Source organism: Salmo salar, chromosome ssa22 (genome assembly GCF_905237065.1).
Source record: "Salmo salar chromosome ssa22, Ssal_v3.1, whole genome shotgun sequence".
Taxonomy (NCBI): Eukaryota; Metazoa; Chordata; class Actinopteri; order Salmoniformes; family Salmonidae; genus Salmo; species Salmo salar.
This window is the reverse complement of record NC_059463.1, coordinates 26,280,535-26,305,425: the sequence shown is the minus strand read 5'-3', so window position 1 is coordinate 26,305,425 and position 24,891 is coordinate 26,280,535. Positions and strand designations below refer to the sequence as shown.

General features: G+C 44.4%; 2 protein-coding genes across 2 annotated transcripts in view; one reads left to right on the top strand and one right to left on the bottom strand.

Moving 5' to 3' along the window:
• Positions 1-4,636: 4,636 nt before the first annotated feature.
• On the bottom strand, positions 4,637-16,993 carry dnajc11b (DnaJ (Hsp40) homolog, subfamily C, member 11b). The gene is made up of 16 exons (XM_014166966.2): positions 16,889-16,993; positions 15,509-15,638; positions 15,280-15,353; positions 13,172-13,273; positions 12,884-13,012; positions 12,594-12,716; positions 12,411-12,484; positions 12,132-12,321; positions 10,736-10,821; positions 10,286-10,402; positions 9,873-10,028; positions 9,125-9,194; positions 6,092-6,149; positions 5,795-5,937; positions 5,515-5,644; positions 4,637-5,349 (listed from the first exon to the last, which is right to left on the bottom strand). Exons 1-16 carry the CDS (start codon positions 16,961-16,963, stop codon positions 5,324-5,326), a joined length of 1,683 nt encoding a protein of 560 aa, XP_014022441.1. The 5' UTR covers positions 16,964-16,993; the 3' UTR covers positions 4,637-5,323.
• Positions 16,994-18,336: 1,343 nt separating this feature from the next.
• The window catches only part of LOC106583131 (calmodulin-binding transcription activator 1), a 128,917-nt gene continuing 122,362 nt past the window's right edge, over positions 18,337-24,891 (top strand). The window contains exon 1 of the mRNA XM_045705826.1: positions 18,337-18,510. Within this exon, the coding sequence (XP_045561782.1) occupies positions 18,486-18,510 (25 nt within the window). The 5' untranslated portion in view covers positions 18,337-18,485. The remainder of the gene's footprint in view (positions 18,511-24,891) is intronic.

Here is a 24,891-nt window from a genome sequence, read left to right as displayed (position 1 = left end):
TTCAAGTAGATTTAAGTTAAAATTGTATCTCGGCCACTCAACATTCACTGTTGGTAAGGAACTTCAGTGTAGATTGGGCCTTGTGTTTTAGGTTATTGTCCTGCTGAAAGGTGAATTAATTTACCAGTGTCTGGTGGAAAGCAGACAACCAGGTTTTCCTCTAGGAGCTTTGCTCTATTATGTTTTTTTGTTTTTTTATCCTGAAAAACTCCCCAGTCCTTAATGATTACAAGCATACCCATAACATGATGCAGCCACCACTATGCTTTAACATATGCAGAGTGGTACTCTGTAATATGTTTGGGGCAAATCCAATACAACACAACACTTTGTATTCAGGACAAAAATGTAATTGCTTTGCCACATTTTCTGCAATATTACTTTGGTGCCTTGTGAACAGGATGCATGTTTTGGAATATTTTTATGCTGTACAGGCTTCTTTCTTTTCACTCTGTCAATTAGGTTAGTATTGTGGAGTAACTATCAACAATGTTGATGATCCATCAGTTTTCTCTTATCACAGCTATTAAACTCAGTTACTGTTTTAGAGTTACCATTGGACTCATGGTCAAATTCCTGAGCGGTTTCCTTCCTCAACTAAGTTTGGAAGGACACCTCTGTTTCTAGTGACTGGGTGTATTGATATGCCATCCAAAGTGTAATTTAATAACTTCACCATGATCAAAGGGATATTCAATGTCTGTCTTTTTTATTTAATTTTTTTGCCATCTACCGATAGGTGCCCTTTGCAAGGCATTTTAAAATACCCCTGGTCTTTTTGGTTAAATGTGTTTTGAAATTCACTCTGAGGGACCTTACAAATTATCTGTATGTGGGGTACAGAGATGAGGTTGTCATTCAAAAATTGTTAAACACTATTATTGCACACAGCGTGAGTCCATGAAACTTATTGTGACTTGTTAAGCAAATGTTTACTGTAACTTATTTAGGCTTGCCATAACAAGGGGTTGAATACTTAATGACTCAAGACATTTCAGCTTTTCATTTTTAATGAATTTAATAACATTTTCTAAACTATTCCACTTTAACATTATGGGGCGGGGGTCTACCAGTGACAAAATATCTAAATGTAATCTATTTTAAATCCAAAGTGTTACACAACAAAATGTGGAAAAAGTCAAGGGGTGTGAATACTTTCTGAAGGCACTTGTAAGCCATAGATCGATGTCACTGTCTGACTGACTGATGTTAGACATACACCTATTGAATGCTTGTCTGGGCTGGGCTTTCTAGCAAGCAAGAGCAATGGGTTGGTTAGTTATTACTAACTACAGTTAATAAGATGAATATGGGTTACTAATAAGTCAGTCATACTAGAACAACTTCTTTCTTAAAAAAAAAAAGCTGTTAAATGTTTCAAAATATTTAGGAAAGTTAGAACGATAACTCATTGATCCTGCTTTGTGAAAACCCCTTACTGAGAATGTGGTGTCTGGTGCAAACTGTTTCTGTGAAACTCTGTATTGTAAATAAAGATTTAATGAAGATTTTAACCCCACCTTTCTAGGTCTCCTCATTGTTCCTTTACTTGACCACTATCCTGGGTGCGAGTCAGTTTCTGCTGTCTTACCAACTCCTTTTGGAATTGTCTTGTTTGGCTTGACAATAATGGAGTAGGCAAAAGCATGAACAGTTCTGGGACCATGCTCTGACATCACTAATGTAGTTTTTGTCTTTAAACAAATACGCAAGTCATTGGCTCATCTTTTTATTTATTGTAATATCTTTACATTACTACATAGTCCACTAGCTCCACACACATCGATTTTAGACAGTTTGGGTCATGGCCAGGGCAGGAATGTAACAGTGGAGAGTAGTCTCTCTGTTGACCTCAGGGTGGTGCCAGAGTGGCTGAAAGAACAGTGATGAGTGGGTGACTAGTGGCAGGGCCGACTAACATGGAGGCTAACGGCACGCGAAGGGGACATGATGAGCAAACATCCTTAATGGAGGCAGCAGTGTCTCAAATGGGGTGAATGTTTGCTTGTTCTTGCCTCATTCTGTAAAGGGTGTTTGAGTCAGTCAACCTCATTCACAAACGAGGTTCACAAAATCTTAACTGGTAAGAAGAGACAGACAAGTACAGTTACTAACAATCCGATAACCTGACTCCGCTCTAGGGCAAAACACCTGAGAGGGTAGGTCACTTTCTGCTGAAATACATGGTGTAGAATAGATCCTGTGTGCTGACTACACAGACCTGTACATGGGGTTTCAGCACCGTAGGATAGGGGACAGCATACAGTGGAAATGGAACAGAACTGTGTTGACAGAATTCCATTTTCCACCACTGAAAAAAAAAATGTTTTAACCTTTGCCTATACATTGACAAAAATGCATACAGTACATTTACTGATTTGAGTTCAACTATGTCACTCATCAATAGCCTATACAGTATATTGCCTTCACAGAGAGAGACAGAAAGGACCAACACTGTCAGTCAATAATTAGTCAATGTTAAGTCGAACAGTGTCTGTTTGGTCTATCTATAGTATTACAAACAGCTTTAAAAACAACATATAAACAAGACAACAGGGACAAACAATATTACCATGGAAACTAAAGGTATGGCACATAACAAAGGACTGATAAATAATTAGAATACTCTTCATCACCATCATCATTTTGATGATCTGATATGACCAGGTCCTAACAAATAAATGTATACATACAAGTACAATAGTCCCACTGCATCCCACTTGCATGTTGTTTCCATTGCCAGATGTACATACAGTTGCTTTAGTAGCAAACTAACTCTCACAGAGGCTTTCTCATAAATGTTATATAAATAATGTATATACACCATGATGTATACAGTGCACTTGGAAAGTATTCAGACTGCTTGACTTTTTCCACATTTGGTTACGTTACAGCCTTATTCTAAAACCGATTAAATATTTTTCCCCCCTCATCAATCTACACACAATAACCCATAATGACAAAGCAAAAACAGGTTTTCAGGCATTTTAGCACATTTCTAAGAATTTACATAAGTATTTAGACCCTTTACTAAGCTTTGGCAGCGATTATAGCCTAGAGTCTTCTTGGGTATGACGGTACAAGCTTGGCACGCCTGTATTTGGGGAGTTTCTCCCATTCTTCTCTGCAGATCTCAAGCGCTGTCAGGTTGGATGGGGAGCGTTGCTGCACAGCTATTTTCAGGTCTCTCCAGAGATGTTCAATTGGAGCCACTCCTCCGAAGCCACTCCTGCGTTGTCTTGGCTGTGTGCTTAGGGTTGTTGTCCTGTTGGAAGGTGAACCTTCCCCCCAGTCTGAGGTGCTGAGCGCTCTGGAGCAGGTTTTCATCAAGGATCTCTCTGTACTTTGCTCTGTTTGTCTTTGCCCCAATCCTTACTAGTCTCCCAGTCCCTGCCACTGAAAAACACCCCATGCTGTCACCACTATGCTTCACTGTAGGGATGGTGCCAGGTTTCCTCCAAACGTGATGCTTGGCATTCAGGCCAAATAGTTCAATCTTGGTTTCATCAGACCAGACAATCTTGTTTCTCATGATCTGAGAGACTTTAAGTGCCTTTTAGCAAACACCAAGCGGGCTGTCATGTGCCTTTTACTGAGGAGTGGCTTCCGCCTGGCCACTATCATAAAGGCCTGATTGGTGGAGTGCTGCAGAGATGGGGAACCTTCCAGAAGGACAACCATCTCCACAGAGGAACTCTAGAGCTCTGTCAGAGTGACCATCAGGTTTTTTTGTAACCTCCCTGACCAAGGCCCTTCTCCCCCGATTGCTCAGTTTGGCCACGGGGCCAGCTCTAGGAAGAGTTTTGGTGGTTCCAAACTTCTTCCATTTAAGAATGATGAAGGCCACTGTGTTCTTGGGGACCTTCAATGCTGCAGAAATGTTTTGGTACCCTTCCTCAGATCTATGCCTCGACACAATCCTGTCTCGGAGCTCTACGGACAATTCCTTCAACCTCATGGCTTGGTTTTTGCTCTGACATGCACTGTCAACTGTGGGACCTTATATAGACAGGTGTGTGCCTTTCAAAATCATGTCCAATCAATTGGATTTACCACAGGTGGGCTCCAATCAAGTTGTAGAAACATCTCAAGCATGATCAATGGAAGCCCAATTTCGAGTCTCATAGCCAAGGGTCTGAATACTTATGTAAATAAGTATTGTTTTTTATTTTTAATACATTTGCAAACATTTCTAAAAACCTGTTTTCACTTTGTCATTATGGGGTATTGTGTGTAGATTGCTAAGGATCTTTATTTATTTAATACATTTTAGAAAAAGGCTGTAACGTAAAAACATTTGGAAAATACTGAATACTTTCTGAAAGCACTGTATATGAATGACATCATTGGACTTTCTCTCTACTCTTCACTGTTGCTCAGGCAGTGCTTCCCCAGCATCCATCTCAATCATATCAACTCAACCCAGCCTACCAGGGCTCCAATCACACATTGGCTACTGGGAGTGCCTTAAAAATAGACCAGTGTTAATATTCTCATAATTCTTTTCAACCCTTATGGGTGTGCCCTTATGTGTTATTAGAATGACTGGCACCCAGATAATTAGACCCTGCCCAACACAACATCAGCAGCAGACAAATCGCTTCCAAGGCATAATAATAATAATAATAATAATATGTCAATTATTAACAAAACAATATTTATTTTTGCCTTCAAGTGCAGTGCTGGGTGTCAGTATAGTGGTACTGATGAACATGTTTTCATGCATAGTTCTGTTCTAACCATAACGCATGAGTTAGTAGTGTAAAACATGAGTACAACTAGTATAGTACAGTGGTATATTAGTTATACAATATTAACTGTAGCAGCCTTCACCGATATGTACACCGCGAGTCATATTGCACCTTTCTGGGGAGATGAGTGGAGAGAGGGAGATTTCATTACATTTTACACGCACACACACACAGTGGAAACTACAATGGCTAAAAGAGAGGAATCTAGTGGGTTTTGAGAGCGGAGAGAGAAGAGGAACTCATGTCTGAATTCATAAATGTGATGGGGAAAGAGAGAGAATTTCTATTCACTTTGTTTGTCTCTCGACCTCTGCTTGTCAATCCTTCTGTCAATGTCTGTCTGTCTGTCTGTCTGTCAATGTCTGTCTGTCTGTCTGTCAATGTCTGTCTGTCTGTCTGTCAATGTCTGTCTGTCTGTCTGTCTGTCTGTCTGTCTGTCTGTCTGTCTGTCTGTCTGTCTGTCTGTCTGTCTGTCTGTCTGTCTGTCTGTCTGTCTGTCTGTCTGTCTGTCTGTCTGTCTGTCTGTCTGTCTGTCTCCACTTGCCCCTTGTTGCTCCCATAACAGAGGGTTCCTACGCCTCAGCATCGATTCTGTGAGCTGAGAAATACAGGGAAGATTTAGCTTAGTGTCGTACTTTTGTAATTTATCTGCAATTTCAATGTAATGGAGTTGAGTGTTTTTTGTTGTAAACAGGTTATGATATGGTTGTGGTTACAGTAGAATTGTGGTTATACAGTGGTTGTGTTGTGGTTGTATACTTACACTGCTTGGGTATCCGTAGAGCCTCAGTGTCAGCTGAGAGGACTTGGTGCATCACCCCCCTGAACTGATACAGCAGCTTCAGACTCTTATCCTCTCCTACACACGGGTCATAGAAACCTGGCAACCCCGCCTAGATATATATAAGGGGGGGGGGGGGCGCTGGTTACACACACACGGGTCATAGAAACCTGGCAACCCCGCCTAGATATATATAAGGAGGGGGGGGCGCTGGTTACACACACACAGGTCATATAAAAATTCCACCCACACACACCCTTACCTTTGATGCCTCAGTGAGTATGAGTTTGGAGTCCTTGACCAGACACTGCAGAGGGACAGTAACGTCTATAACCTGAGCTCTCTCTTGGCGCGCGCTGTTGTCTGTCACAAACTTTCCATACCACGCATTCAGGATGATCAGACCTGGAACAGGAGGAGGGACACACACACACACACACACACACACACAGCTGAGTCAGAATTATTGAAAAGACAACGCACAGAATAAACAGTGTTGAGTCAAGACATAGGTCAAGAGCGTTTGTGGGCGTGCATACGTGTGAGTGTGCTTACTCACCCATCTTAGACTCCTCTCCCTCGATGATTCTCCTCACAGACTCCTGCATCAGCAGAACCTGAGTCAGGGAGAAAGAAAGAAAGAAAGAAAGAAAGAAAGAAAGAAAGAAAGAAAGAAAGAAAGAAAGAAAGAAAGAAAGAAAGAAAGAAAGAAAGAAAGAAAGAAAGAAAGAAAGAAAGAAAGAAAAGGGGTTGAACATACAATGATCATCAATGAGCATAAAGTAAATATGCTGTGTGTCTGTTGTCTACATACCACCACAGTCAGAGGCTGGCACTAAGACAGCATTGAATGAGCTGTATTCCTCCATTAGCAAACAAGAAAACGCTCACCCAGAGGCGGCGCTCCTAGTAGCCAGGACTTTAATGCAGGGAAACTTAAATTCGTTTTACCAAATTTCTATCAGCATGTTAAATATGTAACTACAGGATAAAAAACTCTGGACCACCTTTACTCCACACACAGAGACGCATACAAAGCTCTCCCTCGACCTCCATTTGGCAAATATGACCATATTTCCATCCTCCTGATTCCTGCTTACAAGCAAAAATTAAAGCAGGAAGCACCAGTGACTAGATCAATAAGAAAGTGGTCAGATGAAGCAGATGCTAAGCTACAGGACTGTTTTACTAGCACAGACTGGAATATGTTCCGAGATTCCTCCAATGGCATTGAGGAGTACACAACATCAGTCACTGGCTTCATCAATAAGTGCATCGATGACGTCGTCACCACAGTGACCGTACATACATACCCCAACCAGAAGCCATAGATTACAGGCAACATCCGCACTGAGCTAAAGGCTCGAGCTGCCGCTTCAAGGAGCTGGACTCTAACCCGGAAGCTTATAAGAAATCCCACTATGCCCTCCGACGAACCATTAAACAGGCGAAGCGTCAATACAGGACTAAGATCGAATCGTACTACACCGGCTCTGACTGTGGCATGGCTTGCAAACCATTACAGACTGCAAAGGGAAGCACAGCCGAGAGCTACCCAGTGACACAAGCCAACCAGATGAACTAAACTACTTCTATGCTCGCTTCAAGGCAAATAACACTGAAACATGCATGAGAGCACCAGCTGTTCTGGAAGACTGTGCGATTACGCTCTCCGCAACCGATGTGAGTAAGTTCTTAAAACAAGTCAAAATTCACAAGGTCGCAGGGCAAGACAAATTACCAGGATGTGTACTGCGAGCATGCGCTGACCAACTGGCAAGTGTCTTCACTGACATTTTCAACCTCTCCCTGTCTGAGTCTGTAATACCAACATGTTTTAAGCAGACCACCATAGTGCCTGTGCCCAAAGACACTAAGGTAACCTGTTTAAATGACTACCGACCCGTAGCACTCACGTCTTTAGCCATGAAGTGCTTCGAAAGACTGGTCAAGGCTCACATCAACACGTTTATCCCAGAAACCCTAGACCCACTCCAATTTGCATACCGCCCCAACAGATCCACAGATGATGCAATCTCTATTGCACTCCACACTCCCCTTTCCTACCTGGACAAAAGGAACACCTATGTGAGAATGCTATTCATTGACTACAGCTCAGCGTTCAACACCATAGTGCCCTCAAAGCTCATCAATAAGATAAGGACCCTGGGACTAAACACCTCCCTCTGCAACTGGATCCTGGACTTCCTGACAGGCCGCCCCCAGGTGGTAAGGGTAGGTACCAACACATCTGCCACTCTGATCCTCAACACAGTGGCCAATCAGGGGTGCGTGCTCAGTCCCATCCTGTACTCCCTGTTCACTCATGACTGCATGGTCAGACACAACTCCAACACCATCATTAAGTTTGCTGAAAACACAACAGTGGTAGGCCTGATCACAGACAACGACGAGACAGCCTATAGGGAGGAGGTCAGAGACCTGGCCGTGTGGTGCCAGGACAACAACCTCTCCCTCAACGTGATCAAGACAAAGGAGATGATTGTGGACTACTGGAAAAGAGGACCGAGCACGCCTCTATTCTAATCGACAGGGCTGCAATGGAGCAGGTTGAGAGCTTCACATCACCAACAAACTAACATGGTCCAAGCACACCAAGACAGTCATGAAGAGGGCACGACAAAACCTATTCCCCCTCAGGAGACTGAGAATATTTGGCATGGGTCCTCAAATCCTCAAAAGGTTCTACAGTTGCACCAGAGAGCATCCTGACTGGTTGCATCACTGCCTGGTATGGCAACTGCTCGGCGTCCGACCGCAAGGCACTACAGAAGGTAGTGCGTACGGCCCAGTACATCACTGGGGCCAAGCTTCCTGCCATCCAGGACCTCTATACCAGGCGGTGTCAGAGAAGGCCCTAACAATTGTCAAGGACTACAGCCACCCTAGTCATAGACTGTTCTCTCTGCTACCGCACGGCAAGCGGTACCGGAGCGCCAAGTCTAGGTCAAAAAGGCTTCTTAACAGCTTCTACCCCCAAGCCATAAGACTCTTTAACAGTTAATCAAATGGCTACCCTGACTATTTGGGGTGGCAGGAAGCCTAGTGGTTAGAGCATTGGACTAGTAACCGAAAGGTTGCAAGATCGAATCCCTGAGCTGACAAGGTAAAAATCTGTCGTTCTGCCCCATAACAAGGCAGTTAACCCACTGTTCCTAGGCCGTCATTGAAAATAAGAATTTGTTCTTAACTGACTTGCCTAGTTAAATAAAGGTAAAAAATGTTTTTGTATTGCCCCCTCTTTTACGCCACTGTTACTCTCTGTTGTTATCATCTGCATAGTCACTTTAATAACTCTACCTATATTACCTCAACTAACCTGTGCCCCCGCACATTAATTCTGTAACGGTACCCCCCTGTATAAAGTCTCACTATTGTTATTTTACTGCTGCTCTTTAATTACTTGTTACTTTTTATTTATTATTCTTATCTGCATTTTTTTAAAACTGCATTGCTGGTTAGGGGCTCGTAAGTTAGCATTTCACTGTCAGGTCTACACCTGTTGTATTAGTCACATGCACCAAATACAATTTGATTTGATTTGTGTGTAGTATGTATGGGTGTTCCTCACGGCTGACTCAGCCTCTTGTTTCTTCTTGACCATGTCTACTTCTGAGCTCTTCCTCTGTAGCTCCAGATCTCTGTTGGACAGACAGGGACAGAAAGGGTCAAACAGGGACAGGCCGAGACATACCGGGACAGGCAGGGACAGACAATGACAGACAGGGACAGGACGAGACATACCGGGACAGGCAGGGACAGATAGGGACAGACAATGACAGACAGGGACAGGCAGACAGACGGGGACAAACAGGGACAGACAGAGACAGACAGAGACAGAAAGAGACAGACAGAGAAATACAGGAACAGACAAACAAGGACAGACAGGTACAGAGAGGGACAGACAGGGTGAGACAGAGACAGGTAGGGACAGACAGGGACAGGCAGAGACAGGCAGGGACAGACAGGGTGAGACAGAGAAAGGTAGGGACAGCCATGCAGACAGACAGTGAAAGACATGAAAAGACAGAGACAGACAGACAGACAGACAGACAGACAGACAGACAGACAGACAGACAGACAGACAGACAGACAGACAGACAGACAGACAGACAGACAGACAGACAGACAGACAGACAGACAGACAGACAGACAGACAGACAGACAGACAGAAGTGAGTGAGTGAGTGAGTGAGTGAGTGAGTGAGTGAGTGAGTGAGTGAGTGAGTGAGTGAGTGAGTGAGTGAGTGAGTGAGTGAGTGAGTGAGTGAGTGAGTGAGTGAGTGAGTGAGAGAGAGAGAGAGAGAGAGAGAAGCTCACTGTTGTTTCTGGGAGCATGTGTATGGTATAATGACCAGTCTGTGTATGGCCATGTAGACTAGTAGAGGCCCCACGGTGGCGTAGAACACTGCACTGGGCAGCAGCTGGTCTGTCAGGTGGACTGGGAATAGATAGGTCTGATTGGCACGAGCCAACCTAGGGAGAGAAGGAAACAAGTTACAGTACTTACTGTACTATGAAAAGTAATAATACTATCACCTGATTTTGGGGTAAACCTGAACCCCCTAAGCTTAATATATAGTAGCCAAGACACAGATGGACATACCACTCATGCACACACACATGCATGCACAAACGCACGCACACACACAGTGTATTATACACTGTACTAAACTGTATTACACGTTGCACATACAAACTGTATTACACAGACTGTATTTGTGTTGTAGTACCTGATTTTGAGGGTGACTCCCTGTGGCACTCCGACACTGACAGTAGCAGCTAGGACACTGTGCCGACTGATCTTCCTCTCTGCTCCATACTCCACCACTGTACCAAACCAACCAGTCCTGACACACACCACAACACCAATAAGGGCCAGACTCCCACCTTACCTACTCACATGTAGTTTCATGTTTTATTAGTACGGGATATACATGGTATACATCATCCAACCAAATGCTTACTTCCAGGTTCCTTCTCCACAATGCAACAACAATAAGAAATAATAAAAGATAAGAATATGAACAGAAAGTAAATGGCTCAGTAGAATAGAATAACCATTTTAGCATAAGTATAATACAGGAAGGCACAATTTATAGTCCAATATTTACATATTTTGTGGAAGGGGGGGATTGGGTGGCAGTGTATAAACTGAGTAGTATAATAGGGTGTGTACGTACTTGATCGATCCCTTGACCTTGGTCTGGTCCTCATCCTGGAACTTGTACTGGTAACTCATCATCAGATAGGAGTGAGGGACACCCAGCTAGAGGGGGAGAGGAAACAAGGTGAGGAGTGAGGGACACCCAGCTAGAGGGGGAGAGGAAACAAGGTGAGGAGTGAGGGACACCCAGCTAGAGGGGAAGAGGAAACAAGGTGAGGAGTGAGGGACACCCAGTTAAAGGGGGAGAGGAAACAAGGTGAGGAGTGAGGGACACCCAGCTAGAGGGGGAGAGGAAACAAGGTGAGGAGTGAGGGACACCCAGCTAGAGGGGGAGAGGAAACAAGGTGAGGAGTGAGGGACACCCAGCTAGAGGGGGAGAGGAAACAAGGGGGAGAGGAAATAAGGTGAGGAGTGAGGGACAACCAGCTAGAGGGGGAGAGGAAACAAGGTGAGGAGTGAGGGACACCCAGCTAGAGGGGGAGAGGAAACAAGGTGAGGAGTGAGGGACACCCAGCTAGAGGGGGAGAGGAAACAAGGTGAGGAGTGAGGGACACCCAGTTAAAGGGGGAGAGGAAACAAGGTGAGGAGTGAGGGACACCCAGCTAGAGGGGGAGAGGAAACAAGGTGAGGAGTGAGGGACACCCAGCTAGAGGGGGGAGAGGAAACAAGGTGAGGAGTGAGGGACACCCAGTTAGAGGGGGAGAGGAAACAAGGTGAGGAGTGAGGGACACCCAGCTAGAGGGGGAGAGGAAACAAGGGGAGAGGAAATAAGGTGAGGAGTGAGGGACAACCAGCTAGAGGGGGAGAGGAAACAAGGTGAGGAGTGAGGGACACCCAGCTAAAGGGGGGAGAGGAAACAAGGTGAGGAGTGAGGGACACCCAGTTAGAGGGGGAGAGGAAACAAGGTGAGGAGTGAGGGACACCCAGCTAGAGGGGGAGAGGAAACAAGGTGAGGAGTGAGGGACACCCAGCTAGAGGGGGAGAGGAAACAAGGTGAGGAGTGAGGGACACCCAGCTAGAGGGGGAGAGGAAACAAGGTGAGGAGTGATGGACACCCAGCTAAAGGGGGAGAGGAAACAAGGTGAGGAGTGAGGGACACCCAGCTAGAGGGGGAGAGGAAACAAGGTGAGGAGTGATGGACACCCAGCTAGAGGGGGAGAGGAAACAAGGTGAGGAGTGATGGACACCCAGCTAAAGGGGGAGAGGAAACAAGGTGAGGAGTGATGGACACCCAGCTAAAGGGGAAGAGGAAACAAGGGGGAGAGGAAATAAGGTGAGGAGTGAGGGCACAGAAGAACATGGTTGGTCATCCTACCAGCCCTAAAACCCACTTCAACATATTCCCAATTGCACAGGTGTGTGTCTGTGTGTGTGTGTATGCGTGCGTGCGTGCGTGTGTGTGTGTAGTGTACCTGCAGTGCCAGGGTGAAGTGGCTGGTCTTGGTGTCTCGGACCACACTAGTGGTCATAGAGCTGTGCGGTCCCCATCGCCACTGCAGGTAACCCATCGTGTTCTGGTCTAGGTGACGAGCTGTCATTAAAGAACAGCTGGGACGCACGCCACGGGGAGAGAACTGCATACCACACTGAGCCGTCAGGAAACTAACAAAACAGAGAGAGGGCGATGACTAGCATTACAATTGTTGTAGTGTAAAGAGGGCCATATCCTCTCCCCTCGATTGGCCACTCACCATCGTGGAGTCAGGTTACGGAACACCTTCATCCCAAACAGAGGTCCCAGTATGTCCCCTGCACCAAACTCCAACTACACACACACAGAGAGAAAATCACAAGCAGACAGAGAGTGAAACACAGGCACGTCAGTCAATATCCTTCCTGTGTTCTCTCAGAAACAAGGGAGATATAATGTGTACCTCTCCCCAGCCCTTGGCAGATGTGACACGGCGGACAGTCATGTTGATGTTGCCTCCTCCGTTGCCGTTGTGTGTGGAGAGAGAGCCAGACAGCATTGCAGTGTCAGAGTTAGTCAACGGAGCCTACACACACGCCCACATACACAGGTAAACACATGGGAAACACATAAGCATAACACACGTTAATGTATCACAATGGACCTTTTTAGCTAGTGTGTGTGTGTGTGTCTGTGTATGTGTGTGACCAACAAGGAATCGGACCACGTGTACGGGTGTGTGTGTGTGTGTACCTCTATAGACTGGGAGATGTGCATTCTGTTGATCTCGATGTGAGGGAATCCTCCTCCAGGCATCTCCTCAAAGTCCTCATCATAGCGATCAAACAGGTCTGTGGCATCTACTCCCACGCTAATGGTACCCTGATCACACAGAGACATGAGAACACAAACACGGCGTTCTGATACTACCCTTCACACGGAGAAAGTCTGTAGATATCACCCTGTAGATATCACCCTGTAGATATCACCCTGCCGTGGATATGTCTGTAAGAGGCTCAGGGAAGAAGCGTGTGTATGTACCTTGGGGTTGGTCCGTTGCTGCAGCCTCCTCTCCTCTCTCTCTCGCTGCAGCCGCTCGTACTCCTCACGGATCTCTACTGGGGTCCTCTTCCTCTCCACAATCTCCACACACATGAACACACGCACCTCAGTTATCACCTCAGTTACTATTGTGTCATTACTACTTCAAATGTGGCGCCGGACATTTGACGGACAGCATTTTAGTTTAGCGGACATTTTGACCCATATGCATTGGGTGCGTAACCTGATTATGGCGTCCATCCCCGGTGCTCAGAATGACAGAGATCACATTTAGATTATGGTAATTCCTCTTAACAGAACATGCAACTCAGAGGATGCAATGGTGTGTGTCCTTCTTCCCGAATTCTGATGCGCACTTTGAAGATGTTAGAATAACTGTCCACATTTACTTTTCCTCAGCTAACAAGATGAAAGGAAAAAGGAACCGCAAAATCACTTGCCTATGTCAATCTACTATCCCCCTTAGTAGAAAAGTTGACCTATTCTATTGGTCAGCTTGTTGTTCTGTGCGAGAAATAAATAGCCTATTCCCAACAGACTCTGGGACAGTTGTGGAATGACATATCCCACATTTATACAACCAGTACATCAAAATAACTTCAAAAAGCATTGAGGCTGATGCAACGTTTATCTTAAAATGTTGATCAAGTATTATTTCTTCACATTATAGTTTTGCAGCAATGCGTACACAGCAGTAGGCTACTTCCAAATGTTCGTTCCATAATGCAATTAACGGGAAAACACTGTTGTCAAAAGCGCACTGCACATGCGAGCGATTTCATGTTACAGAGATGAAAAGATCCGTTAGAAATGTAGAAAGATGGGAGATCTAAAGATGCAACAACTAGCATGGATTGCTAATATGACTAAGACTGTGCCTTTGGCTACTAGAGAATGAAAGAAAAATGTATTTGAAAACCAATAAAAACATGAGAGAAATAGGCTACTTGTTTCAATGGTATATGGAAGTCTTTATAAAATAACTGCCACACAATTAAGTATATGTTTTCAAAATGCATACTGCCTCCAGCTCACATTGCAAAGTGGTGTGTGACACGCTGAAGCCTGCCTGCCGTTGCCTAAACACTTGAAAGGTGAATGGGAAGTGCACTTGAATTACCAGTTGAGAATGAAAAATAGCTCTTTTTAATTGTGTCCATCAAAACTGTTTACCACGCGATTGAATTTAGAATTGTTGAACAATGTTTGGGCTTATAAAAGCACATGTTTCACTCAGGAGCTGTAGCAGCAGCTCTCGCACTGTCTGACAGATTTTCCGCTCAAACTAGGCTCTGTATCTGTGCACTGTACACACGTGATAAATAAGAATCATAACGACTATTGAAAATACACACGCAAAATTTGATTCCACTTAATTATGTAAATTAACCTATGGACCGATAAGCATGGCCGTTCAAATGTATTTACACCGACTGGTATTCACATCAATTAATAGGCTAAAAAGCATTATTTTGCAATGGGATTTTTTTTATTCTCCCGGACAATTGCCAATTGTATTTATCAACTTTTCTTTTTTTTGGGGGGGACAAAAGCCGGCTTCTTTTTATAAGAAACATTAATGTATTGAAAATCCCAAATTGGTTGCGTAGTCAACTTACACTCAGCTCTGACATACACACTTACCCCACCAAACATGCCACCAGGGGTCTTTTCACAGTCCCCAAATGCAGAACAAATTGAAGAAAGCATACAGTATTATATAAGCCATTATTGCGTGGAACTCCATTCTATCTCATATTGCTCAAATGAACAGCAAACCTAGTTCCAAAAAACAGATAAAGAAACCCCTCACGGCACAACACCTCTCCCCTATTTGACTTAGATTGTTTGTATATATGTATTGATATGTAGACTATGTGTGCCTTCTTTAAAATTGATGTAGTTCTGTCCTTGAGCAGTTCTTATCTATTAATGTTCTGTATTATGTCATGTTTCATGTCCTGTGTTGGACCCCAGGAGGAGTAGCTGCTGCTTTCGCAACAGCTAATGGGGATCCTAATAAAATACCAAAATACAAAATATTACCAGCTAACAGAAACCCTGACACACACATATGTTGAACATACCTCCCAGCCCTCCACCTCCAGGCCTTTCTTCCCAAAGATGTCATAGATGGCCCTGGACTGAGGATCACTCAAAACTGGACAGAGACAATAGAGTGAAAGAGAGAGAGAGAGAGAGAGAGAGAGAGAGAGAGAGAGAGAGAGAGAGAGGTTTATACTCTCATTTAACAGTCCATTTAAACGACAAGCAGCTTGTCAAGAAGAATCAGTGACAAGGAAACGCACTGCTTACCCTCATAGGCCTGGTGCACCTGGTTAAATAGCTGCTCTGCCTGACTCTTCAGCTCTGGGTCTCTGTGCTTGTCTGGGTGGTAGAGCATACACAACCTCCTATAGGAGGCCTTCAGCTCATCCTGAGTGGCCTAGGGAGAAGGGGGATGGAGGGGGGACAGAGAGAGAAAGATTACAATATAGATTTCTGCAGACATAGCCTAATACATGCATACTCCAACCACCCAAGCCATAGACTATTTACTCTGCTGCCGCATGGCAAGAGGTACCGGTGCATCAAGTCTGACACCAATAGGCTCTTGAACAGCTTTTATTGCCAAGCAATATGACTGATAAATAGCTAACAAAATAGCAACATGGACTATTGGAGTTTACCTTGTATCTTTACTGACCTTTAATTTCAATCTTTGCACTGTCTCAATGCACACACTGTCATTCCAAAACACTCACTCCATAATTTGTTCACTCACACATAATATGCACATACATTTATACTGACTCTACACACCCACTCACATACAAGCTGCTGCTAATCTGTTTATCTTATATCCTGTGTCCTGGTCCCCTTACCCCTATACATATCTACCTCCATCACCCCAGTATCCCTGTCCCCTTACCCCTATACATATCTACCTCCATCACCCCAGTATCCCTGTCCCCTTACCCCTATACATATCTACCTCCATCACCCCAGTATCCCTGCACATGTAAATATGGTATTGGATCAGATTTTTTAAATATTTCCTGTATATAGTATGCTTACTTACTTACTTTAATGTGTATTTCATATTTCCTATTCTTATTTCTCATGTGTTTTTTATAGTAATACATTGTTATTGATTATTGCAATGTTGGGTTTTGAGTTCGCAAGAAAGGCATTTCACTACATGTGACATTAAAACTATATAAAGAAAATAAACTACAGGTTATTTATCTGTGTACCAGGGGACATACACACCTCTGAAGAACCATGTAACACCAGCAGTGACAAATGAGTAAACGAGAGCCAATGCCTGTTGGCCCTGTTTACACTGTCTAGCTAAATGCCGTCGCGTTAATCGCAATGGAAATCTGGGCTCCTAACAGTGAGTGTCACATCTTATCAATTCAGCGAACAAAACAGTTAACTAATAATATTATTCGACTACTGCCTTTGTTGTTGTCGTCTCAAGAAACAATATTGACAGGTAGCTACGTCTGACAGCTATGTCTGTCTTGCAGCATCCCTCGAGTTGATGTGATGGGGTGATGGACCGACCGGGCGAATGTCATCAGCTGTCTCGCCGAACGCGATGCCCAATCGAATCCGTGTTGAACATTACCGATACAGTGGGATAAAATGTTTAAACGAGCACATTATGTAAATACACAAACACCTTACCTCTTTCCTGACGTTGAGAAGAGAATAATAGTCTTGGTTATCCAGCTCTAATTCATCGTCTAAGGCCGCCGCCATCTTTGCGCTGGTTCAGCCCCGCCTCCTTCCCCTCCCATACCAGTGTTCTGTGTGCTCATTGGTCTGTGAGTGTCTGCACTAGCGCCGCTGTGTGGCCAGGCGGGCTGCAGACATCCTGTCATTGAAAACAGCATATCAAGGTGAAAGTGTGTGCTGTCCATGGTCCTGAAACTTCAAACGTAGCCTATGTTGTGATAGAAAGGGACTGCCAGGGCAGGGCTTGCGTCTACTATGCGACAAAAAGCACTACATCAAATGCCATAAACCCTTTGACAGAGGCATTTACATAGAAAGAGCACACAACAGCTCTACCTAGATAGGGTTACTTAAGCTTTTAGTTTGAGCCAGGCTTCTTCCTGTTCCTTCCGTGATTTGCATTTAGTGGTTGCCTTGTGGGAATGTTTTATATTTCTAATTTTCCTTTATGATTCTATGACACACCTTTACGCAACGTTTAAAGGTCGCGTTGCCGCACTGTGTTTGATGGCAGTGAGTGCTGCAGGGCATGGGTGATCATTACCAGTAACGGCTGCTGTTAATGATGACAGTTTAGGCCTAGCAATTCAGCTTTGGCCCCTGGCGTGGAAATATTTAAACCAATTACCCTTGTAGGCTTACATGAACCAAAACAATGATGTATGTTCATTAATCTGTTTTTTAATTGAACAGGTTATTTATTCATGAATTGGCTCCTGATTGCTTGATAGGTCATAGGCTAATACAACTATCTCACAGAAAGACCTGAGAGAGATGCAAGGTTAAAGACCGATTAGGTCCTTGTTATCGACCTGGGCTTAGAATTAGAATGAAGCAATCATGTGTCTCTGTAAATAATGAAAATGTATTAATTGGATTTCACTTTATTTCCTGAATAGAATCAGTTTTAGTGAAATAGGCCTAGACTAGCCTGGTTGCCTTCTCTGTTCATCTATTTTCCAAATGACAGGAGAGACAAGGCGTGGAATGTTATCTAAAAATACTGGTATCCAGACTAGGCCTAGACCACTAAAAAGGAAGAAACTGCGTGTTGTTTACAAAAATACTTATGTTTGAGTTGGCCTCGTAAGTCATTGTGAACCCATTTACAACAACGACCTGCAATCATAGTCAGTAGGCTATCAGAGAGCTTTGGCAGATGTGTACTGATGGCGGAATTTGGTTGTGTCTCCTCACATCGCCTCTGTGGCTGAGAGACAGAGAGAGAGAGAGAGAGAGAGAGAGAGAGAGAGAGAGAGAGAGAGAGAGAGAGAGAGAGAGATTGGGCGGAGACAAAGTTAGCTAGATACAAAACTGGAATGATGGACTCACACAGAGCAATATGGATTCTGCGAGTTCACGAGGCATCACCGAGGAGCCCCGCTGTCAATCATCACGCCTCTAACCAATAGAGTAGCTGTGTTGAGCGGGCTCGCCCATTGCGCCCCGCCCCCCTCCTTGAGTTGTCCTCGCCGTGCACGCGCGTGGTCCCCCCCAGGTCGCGAGGAGGAGGAGGAGGAGGAGGGATGAGGCGCGCGGAGGGGAAATGGCTGCCGAAAACAAGCCGGAAGGTAAGAGAGAAATAAGGTGATGATTCTGTGGTTGTTGTTGACCTCGAAAAAAGGGAGAGCGAGATAAGACGTTGGGTTCAGGTAAGGGGATGGAAGAATAGAGAGATGGAGGAGGTTTCCCCTTTTCCATCTCTCGCTCTCTCCCAGTTCTGTCCTGTCCTGAAAACACGGACACTGAAGCGATGCTGAGATAGGCTACAGGCAGCCACAGACTTCAGCTCGATGACAAACGGTTACCGAGAGCAGGTTTGAAAATATGGGGATATAATGCAAACGAGTGTGTTTGTTTAGATACAGTACGTGAGAATGTTGTTTTCTTCGTTGCTTTGCGTGTCAGCGTCTCCCCTGGGTAGCAGGTTTACGCGGCTGAGCGTAACAGGATCTGAGTGGTTGTGAGAGCTTCACGCTGGAGGAATTCAGATGCTTTCTCAGCTCAGGCATCCCCCCCACACACACACACGCTGGTAAAGCACGAAATCGTCCGTGTATCATCTGTAGTGCGATTCCTCCTCACGCACGCAACCCCGCAGTCTGTGCGGTCAGCCACAATGTGATGTTGTTTTTTACACGCTGTAGACGATGGAGAGTTGATTGATGATGATTCTACGCGGAACATACTGCAAGGCGGTCTGAAGAGCGTGTGCTATATGCCATGCCAGTATTATAAGAAAACAGTACATTGATTCCAAATAATTGAAAAACACACTCACCTAAATCCAATGACATGGTGCCATTTTTTTCTTCACGTTGAATTCAGGACAGTTGATAACTCAACCAAATGTAAATCAAAACTAGACTTTGAACTGACTGACATCTGTGACCAGTGGGCCAAGTCTTTCTGTTCTGTTGAGGAATTCCCTGAAGGTAGACTTCACTCCCTGGTGTGAATGAGATACACAACAGAGGGTACTTTGTGGTCAACATCTTTCTTGCTACTATTCATAGTTAGTGTGTCACGAAAGAAAGATAAGCATTGTGTGTTTGTGTTTGTGCATGCAGCATACTTGCATACTTGTGTGTGGGTGGGAGCAATGTGTGCCAATAAAGCGATTTTTGATCTAGCTACAGCGTCATTGTATATCCTGGGCAGGAACACCTGCTCTTACCATGACATAGACTGACCAGGTAAATCCAGATAAAAGCTATGATCCCTTATTGATGTCGCTTGTTAAGTCCACATTAATCACTGTAGATGAGGGGGAGAAGACAGGTTAAATAAGGATATTTAACCCTTTAGACAATTGAGACATGGATTGTGTATATTTGCCATTCAGAGGGTGAATGGGCAAGACACAAAATGGAAGTGCCTATGAACGGGGTATGGTAGTAGGTGCCAGGTGCACTGGTTTGTGTCAAGAGCTGCAATGCTGCTGGGGTTTTCACACTCAACAGTTTCCTGTGTGTATCAAGAATGGGGGCAAAAGGGGGGGGGCAACTCAATATTAGGAAGGTGTTCCTAACGTTTGGTATACTCAGTGTCTTTTGTTGGTCATAGTATCTGTATCTCAACCTGCACTGTAAGCTGTGATCTTCAGTGCCACTCAACTCCCCCTCGTTACTGATGCCTGGAGGAATAGATCCAAGTCCATTTGAATTAGAGAACAAAATCATTTGCATGTTTGAACATGTCATATCCTTTACATTGATGTTATTTAAGAAATTATAGTGAATTTAAAGGCAGACTCAATAATATGACATCATCATACATTATAACAGGGTTCTATAACAAATAACACAATTCTAAATTCCCAATTTTAGCCTACCATTGAGGAATGTCCACATTGCATTAGGAAGAGTCAATGTAATTTTTGGCTGATTTAAATTTAGCTGATGTTGATAAGACGCCTTGCTTTGTATGATGATGTGATATTGCTTACTGGCATTTCCATGTAAAAGGACCCATCAGCACCAACATGTGAAGTTTATAGGAGCATGTCAAATTGGGTGTCAAATCAAAGCAAAGAGTGTATATTTTTTTAGAAATTAAGGCATATACATTTTTCAACCATTTTCCATTCTAAAGATTAGGACTAAGCAAAGGCTTTGATTTCTGGTCAAATAGATGGAAAAGGGGTCTTACACTCTTAAGGAGCTGAACCTTTTTTTCAATTTTCGCCTAAAATGACATACCCAAACCTTACTGCCTGTAGCTCAGGACCTGAAGCAAGGATATGCATATTCTTGGTACCATTTTAAAGGGAAAACTTTGAAGTTAGTAGAAATGTTAAACTCATGTAGGAGAAAATAACACATTTGATCTGGTAAAAGATAATACAAAGAAAAAAACTTAAACAACATATACCAGAAAAAGTATTAAAAGGTTCACTACATGACCAAAAGTATTTGGACACCTGCTCGTCGAACATCTCATTCCAAGATCATGGGCATTAAATTGGAGTTGGTGCCCCCTTTCCTGCTATAACAGCCTCCACTCTTCTGGGAAGGCTTTCCACTAGATGTTGGAACATTGCTGCGGAGACTTGATTCCATTCAGCCACAAGAGCATTAGTGAGGTCGGGCACTGATGCAATTAGGCCTGGCTCGCAGTCTGCAATCCAATTCATCCCAAAGGTGTTCGATGGGGTTGAGGTCAGGGCTCTGTGCAGGCCAGTCAAGTTCTTCCACAGCAATCTTGACAAATAATTTGTGAATGGACCTTGCTTTTTGCATGGAGGCATTGTCATGCTGAAACAGGAAAGGGCCTTCCCAAACTGTTGCCTCAAAATTGGAAGCACAGAATTGTTTAGAATGTCATTGTATGCTGTAGCGTTAAGATTTCCCTTCACTAGAACTAAGGGGCCTAGCCCGAACCATGAAAAACAGCCCCAGACCATTATTCCTCCTCCGCCAAACTTTAGTTGGCACTATGCATTTCGGCAGGTAGCGTTCTCCTGTCATCCGCCAAACCCAGATTAGTTCGTCGGATTGCAAGATTGGGTAGCGTGATTCATCACTCCAGAGAACGCATTTCCACTGCTTCAGAGTCCAATGGCGGCAAGCTTTACACCACTCCAGCCGATGCTTGGCATTGAACATGGTAAACTTTGGTTTTTGTGCGGCTGCTTGGCCATGGAAACCCATTTCATGAAGCTGCCGACGAACAGTTCTTGGGCTGATGTTGCTTTCAGAGGCAGTTTAGAACTCAGTAGTGAATGTTGCAACCGAGGACAGACAATGTTTATGCGCTATGGTCTTCAGCACTCGGTGGTCCCATTCTGTGAGCTTCTGTGGCCTACCACTTTGCGGCTGAGATGTTGTTGCTCCTAAACGTTTCCACTTCACAATAACAGCACTTACAGTTGACCGGGGCAGCTCTAGCCTTGCAGAAATTTGACGAACTGACATGTTGGAAAGGTGGCATCCTATGACGGTGCTACTTTGAAAGTCACCGACTAAGGCCATTCTACTGCCAATGTTTGTCTATGGAGATTGCATGGCTATGTGCTTGATTGTATATGCCTGTCAGCAACAGCTGTGGCTGAAATAGAAGTATCCAATAATTTGAACTTAATAATGGTGCCAGGGGATGGTTGCCGTTTTACGGGCTCCTAACCAACTGTGCTATTTTGTGTTTTGTTTTCTTTGGCATTGTTTGTAACTTATTTTGTACATAATGTTGCTGCTACCATCTCTTATGACCGAAAAGAGCTTCTGTATATCAGAACAGCGATTACTCACCTCGAACTGGATGAAGATTTTTCCTTTAATGAGTCCGACGCAAAGGATATACTGCTTCTCCGAGACCAGGCCCAAATCCCCGTCATTCGCATGAAAAAAATACGCGAATACAGGGGCGGAGATCAGGGTGCCTTGTGAGAATTCGTCTGCAAGTGGGTAACCCGCCTCTACCATCCGTTCTAATGGCCAATGTGCAATCACTGGAGAATAAACTGGATGATCTCCGTTCGAGACTATCCTACCAATGGGACATTAAAAACTGTAGTATCCTATGTTTCACTTAGTCGTGGCTGAACGACGACACGGATAATATACACTTAGCTCGGTTTTCCGTGCATCGGCAGGACAGAACAACTACATCTGGTAAGACGAGGGGTGGTGGTGTGTGTCTATTTGTCAATAACAGCTGGTGCGCGATGTCTAATATTAAGGATGTCTCAACTTATTGCTTGCATGAGGCAGAGTACCTCATGATAAGCTGTATAACACACTATCTACCAAGAGAGTTTTCATCTATATTTTTCGAAGCTGTTTATTTACCACCACAAACCGATGCTGGCACTAAAACAGCACTAACCGAGCTGTATAAGGCCATAAGCAAACAAGAAAATGCTCATTCAGAAGCGGCGCTCCTAGTGGTCGGAGACTTTAATGCAGGCAAACTTAAATCAGTTTTTCCTAATTTTTATCAGCATGTCATGTGCAACCAGAGGAAAAAAAACTCTAGACCACCTTTACTCCACACACAGAGACGCTTACAAAGCTCTCCCTCCACCTCCATTTGGCAAATCTGACCATAATTATACTGTATTCTCCTGATTCCTGCTTACAAGCAAAAACTAAAGCAGGAAGTACCAATGACTCGCTCAATACAGAAGTGGTCAGATGATGTGGATGCTACGCTACAGGACTGTTTTGCTAGCACAGACTGGAATATGTTCCGGGATTCATCCAGGCCCAAATCCCCGTCATTCGCATGAAAAAAAGAAGCAAATACAGGGGCGGAGATCAGGGTGCCTTGCGAGAATTCGTCGGCAAGTGGGTAACCCGCCTCTACCATCCGTTCTAATGGCCAAAGTGCAATCACTGGAGATTAAACTGGATGATCTCCGTTCGAGACTATCCTACCAATGGGACATTAAAAACTGTAGCTTCTACACCTGCATTGCTTGCTGTTTGGGGTTTTAGGCTGGGTTTCTGTACAGCACTTTGAGATATCAGCTGATGTGAGAAGGGCTATATAAATAAATTTGATTTGATTTAGTATCCTATGTTTCACCAAGTCGTGGCTGAACAATGACACGGATAATATACTGTACACTTGGCTCGGTTTTCCGTGCATCGGCAGGACAGAACAACTACATCTGGTAAGACGAGGGGTGGTGGTGTGTGTCTATTTGTCAATAACAGCTTGTGTGCGATGTCTAATATTAAGGAAGTCTCAATTTATTGCTCGCATGAGGCAGAGTACCTCATGATAAGCTGTATACCACCTCAGTCACCGGCTTCGTCAATAAGTGCATCAACGACGTTGTCCCCACAGTGACCATACGTACATATCCCAACCAGAATCCATGGATTACAGGCAACATCCACACCGAGCTAAAGGCTAGAGCTGCCGCTTTCAAGGAGCAGGAGACTAATCCGGACGCTTATAAAAAATCCCGCTATGCCCTCAGACGAACCATCAAACATGCAAAGCGTCAATACAAGACTAAGATTGAATCCTACTACACCGGCTCTGACACTCGTCATGGCAGGGCTTACAAACTATTACGGACGACAAAGGGAAACCCAGCGACGCGAGCCTACCAGACAAGCTAAATGCCTGTATGAGTGCACCAGCTGTTCCAGACAACTGTGTGATCACGCTCTGTGAGCAAGACCTTTAAACAGGTCAACATTCAAAAGGCCCGGCAGACGGATTACCAGGAAGAGTACTCAGAGCATGCGCGGATCAACTGGAAAGTGTTTTCACTGACATTTTCAACCTCTCCATGACTGAGTACGTAATACCTACATGTTTCAAGCAGACCACCATAGTCCCTGTGCCCAAGAAAGCGAAGGTAACCTGCCTAAATTATTACCGCCCCGTAGCACTCACGTCTGTAGCCATGAAGTGCTTTGAAAGGTGGTCATGGCTCACATCAACACCATCATCAAAGGAGCTGATCATGGACTACAGGAAAAGGAGGGCCCGAACACGCCCCCAATCACATCGACGGGGATGTAGTGGAGTTGGTCAAGAGTTTCAAGTTCCTTGATGTCCACATCCCCAAAAAACTATCATGGTCCAAACACACCAAGACACTCGTGAAGAGGGAACGACAACACCGTTTCCCCCTCAGGAGACTGAAAAGATTTGGCATGGGTCCCCAGAACCTCAAAAAGTTGAACAGCTGCACCATCAAGAACATCTTGACTGGTTGCATCACCGCCTGGTATGGCAACTGCTCGGCATCCGACCATAAGGCACTACAGAGGGTAGTGCGTACGGTCCAGTACATCACTGGGGCCAAGCTTCCTAAGCATAGTCACTTTACCCCTACCTACATGTACAATTGATCTCGACAAACCTGTACCCCCGCACATTGACCTGGTAGCGGTACCCCCTGTATATAGCCTTGTTATTGTTATTTTATTTTGCTACTTTTTAGTTTATTTTTACTTTAGTTTATTTAGTAAATATTTTCTTAACTCTAT

Bases quoted from the DNA above. Each gene is read 5' to 3' on its own strand.
- dnajc11b (XM_014166966.2), bottom strand. From the start codon at position 16,963: ATGGCGGCGGCCTTAGACGATGAATTAGAGCTGGATAACCAAGACTAT. The intron at 15,639-16,888 runs GTAAGGTGTTTG...CCTTCTCCCTAG, and splicing joins TTCTCAACGTCAGGAAAGAG to GCCACTCAGGATGAGCTGAA. The intron at 10,822-12,131 runs GTACACTACACA...CTCCCCCTCTAG, and splicing joins ACTTCACCCTGGCACTGCAG to CTGGGTGTCCCTCACTCCTA.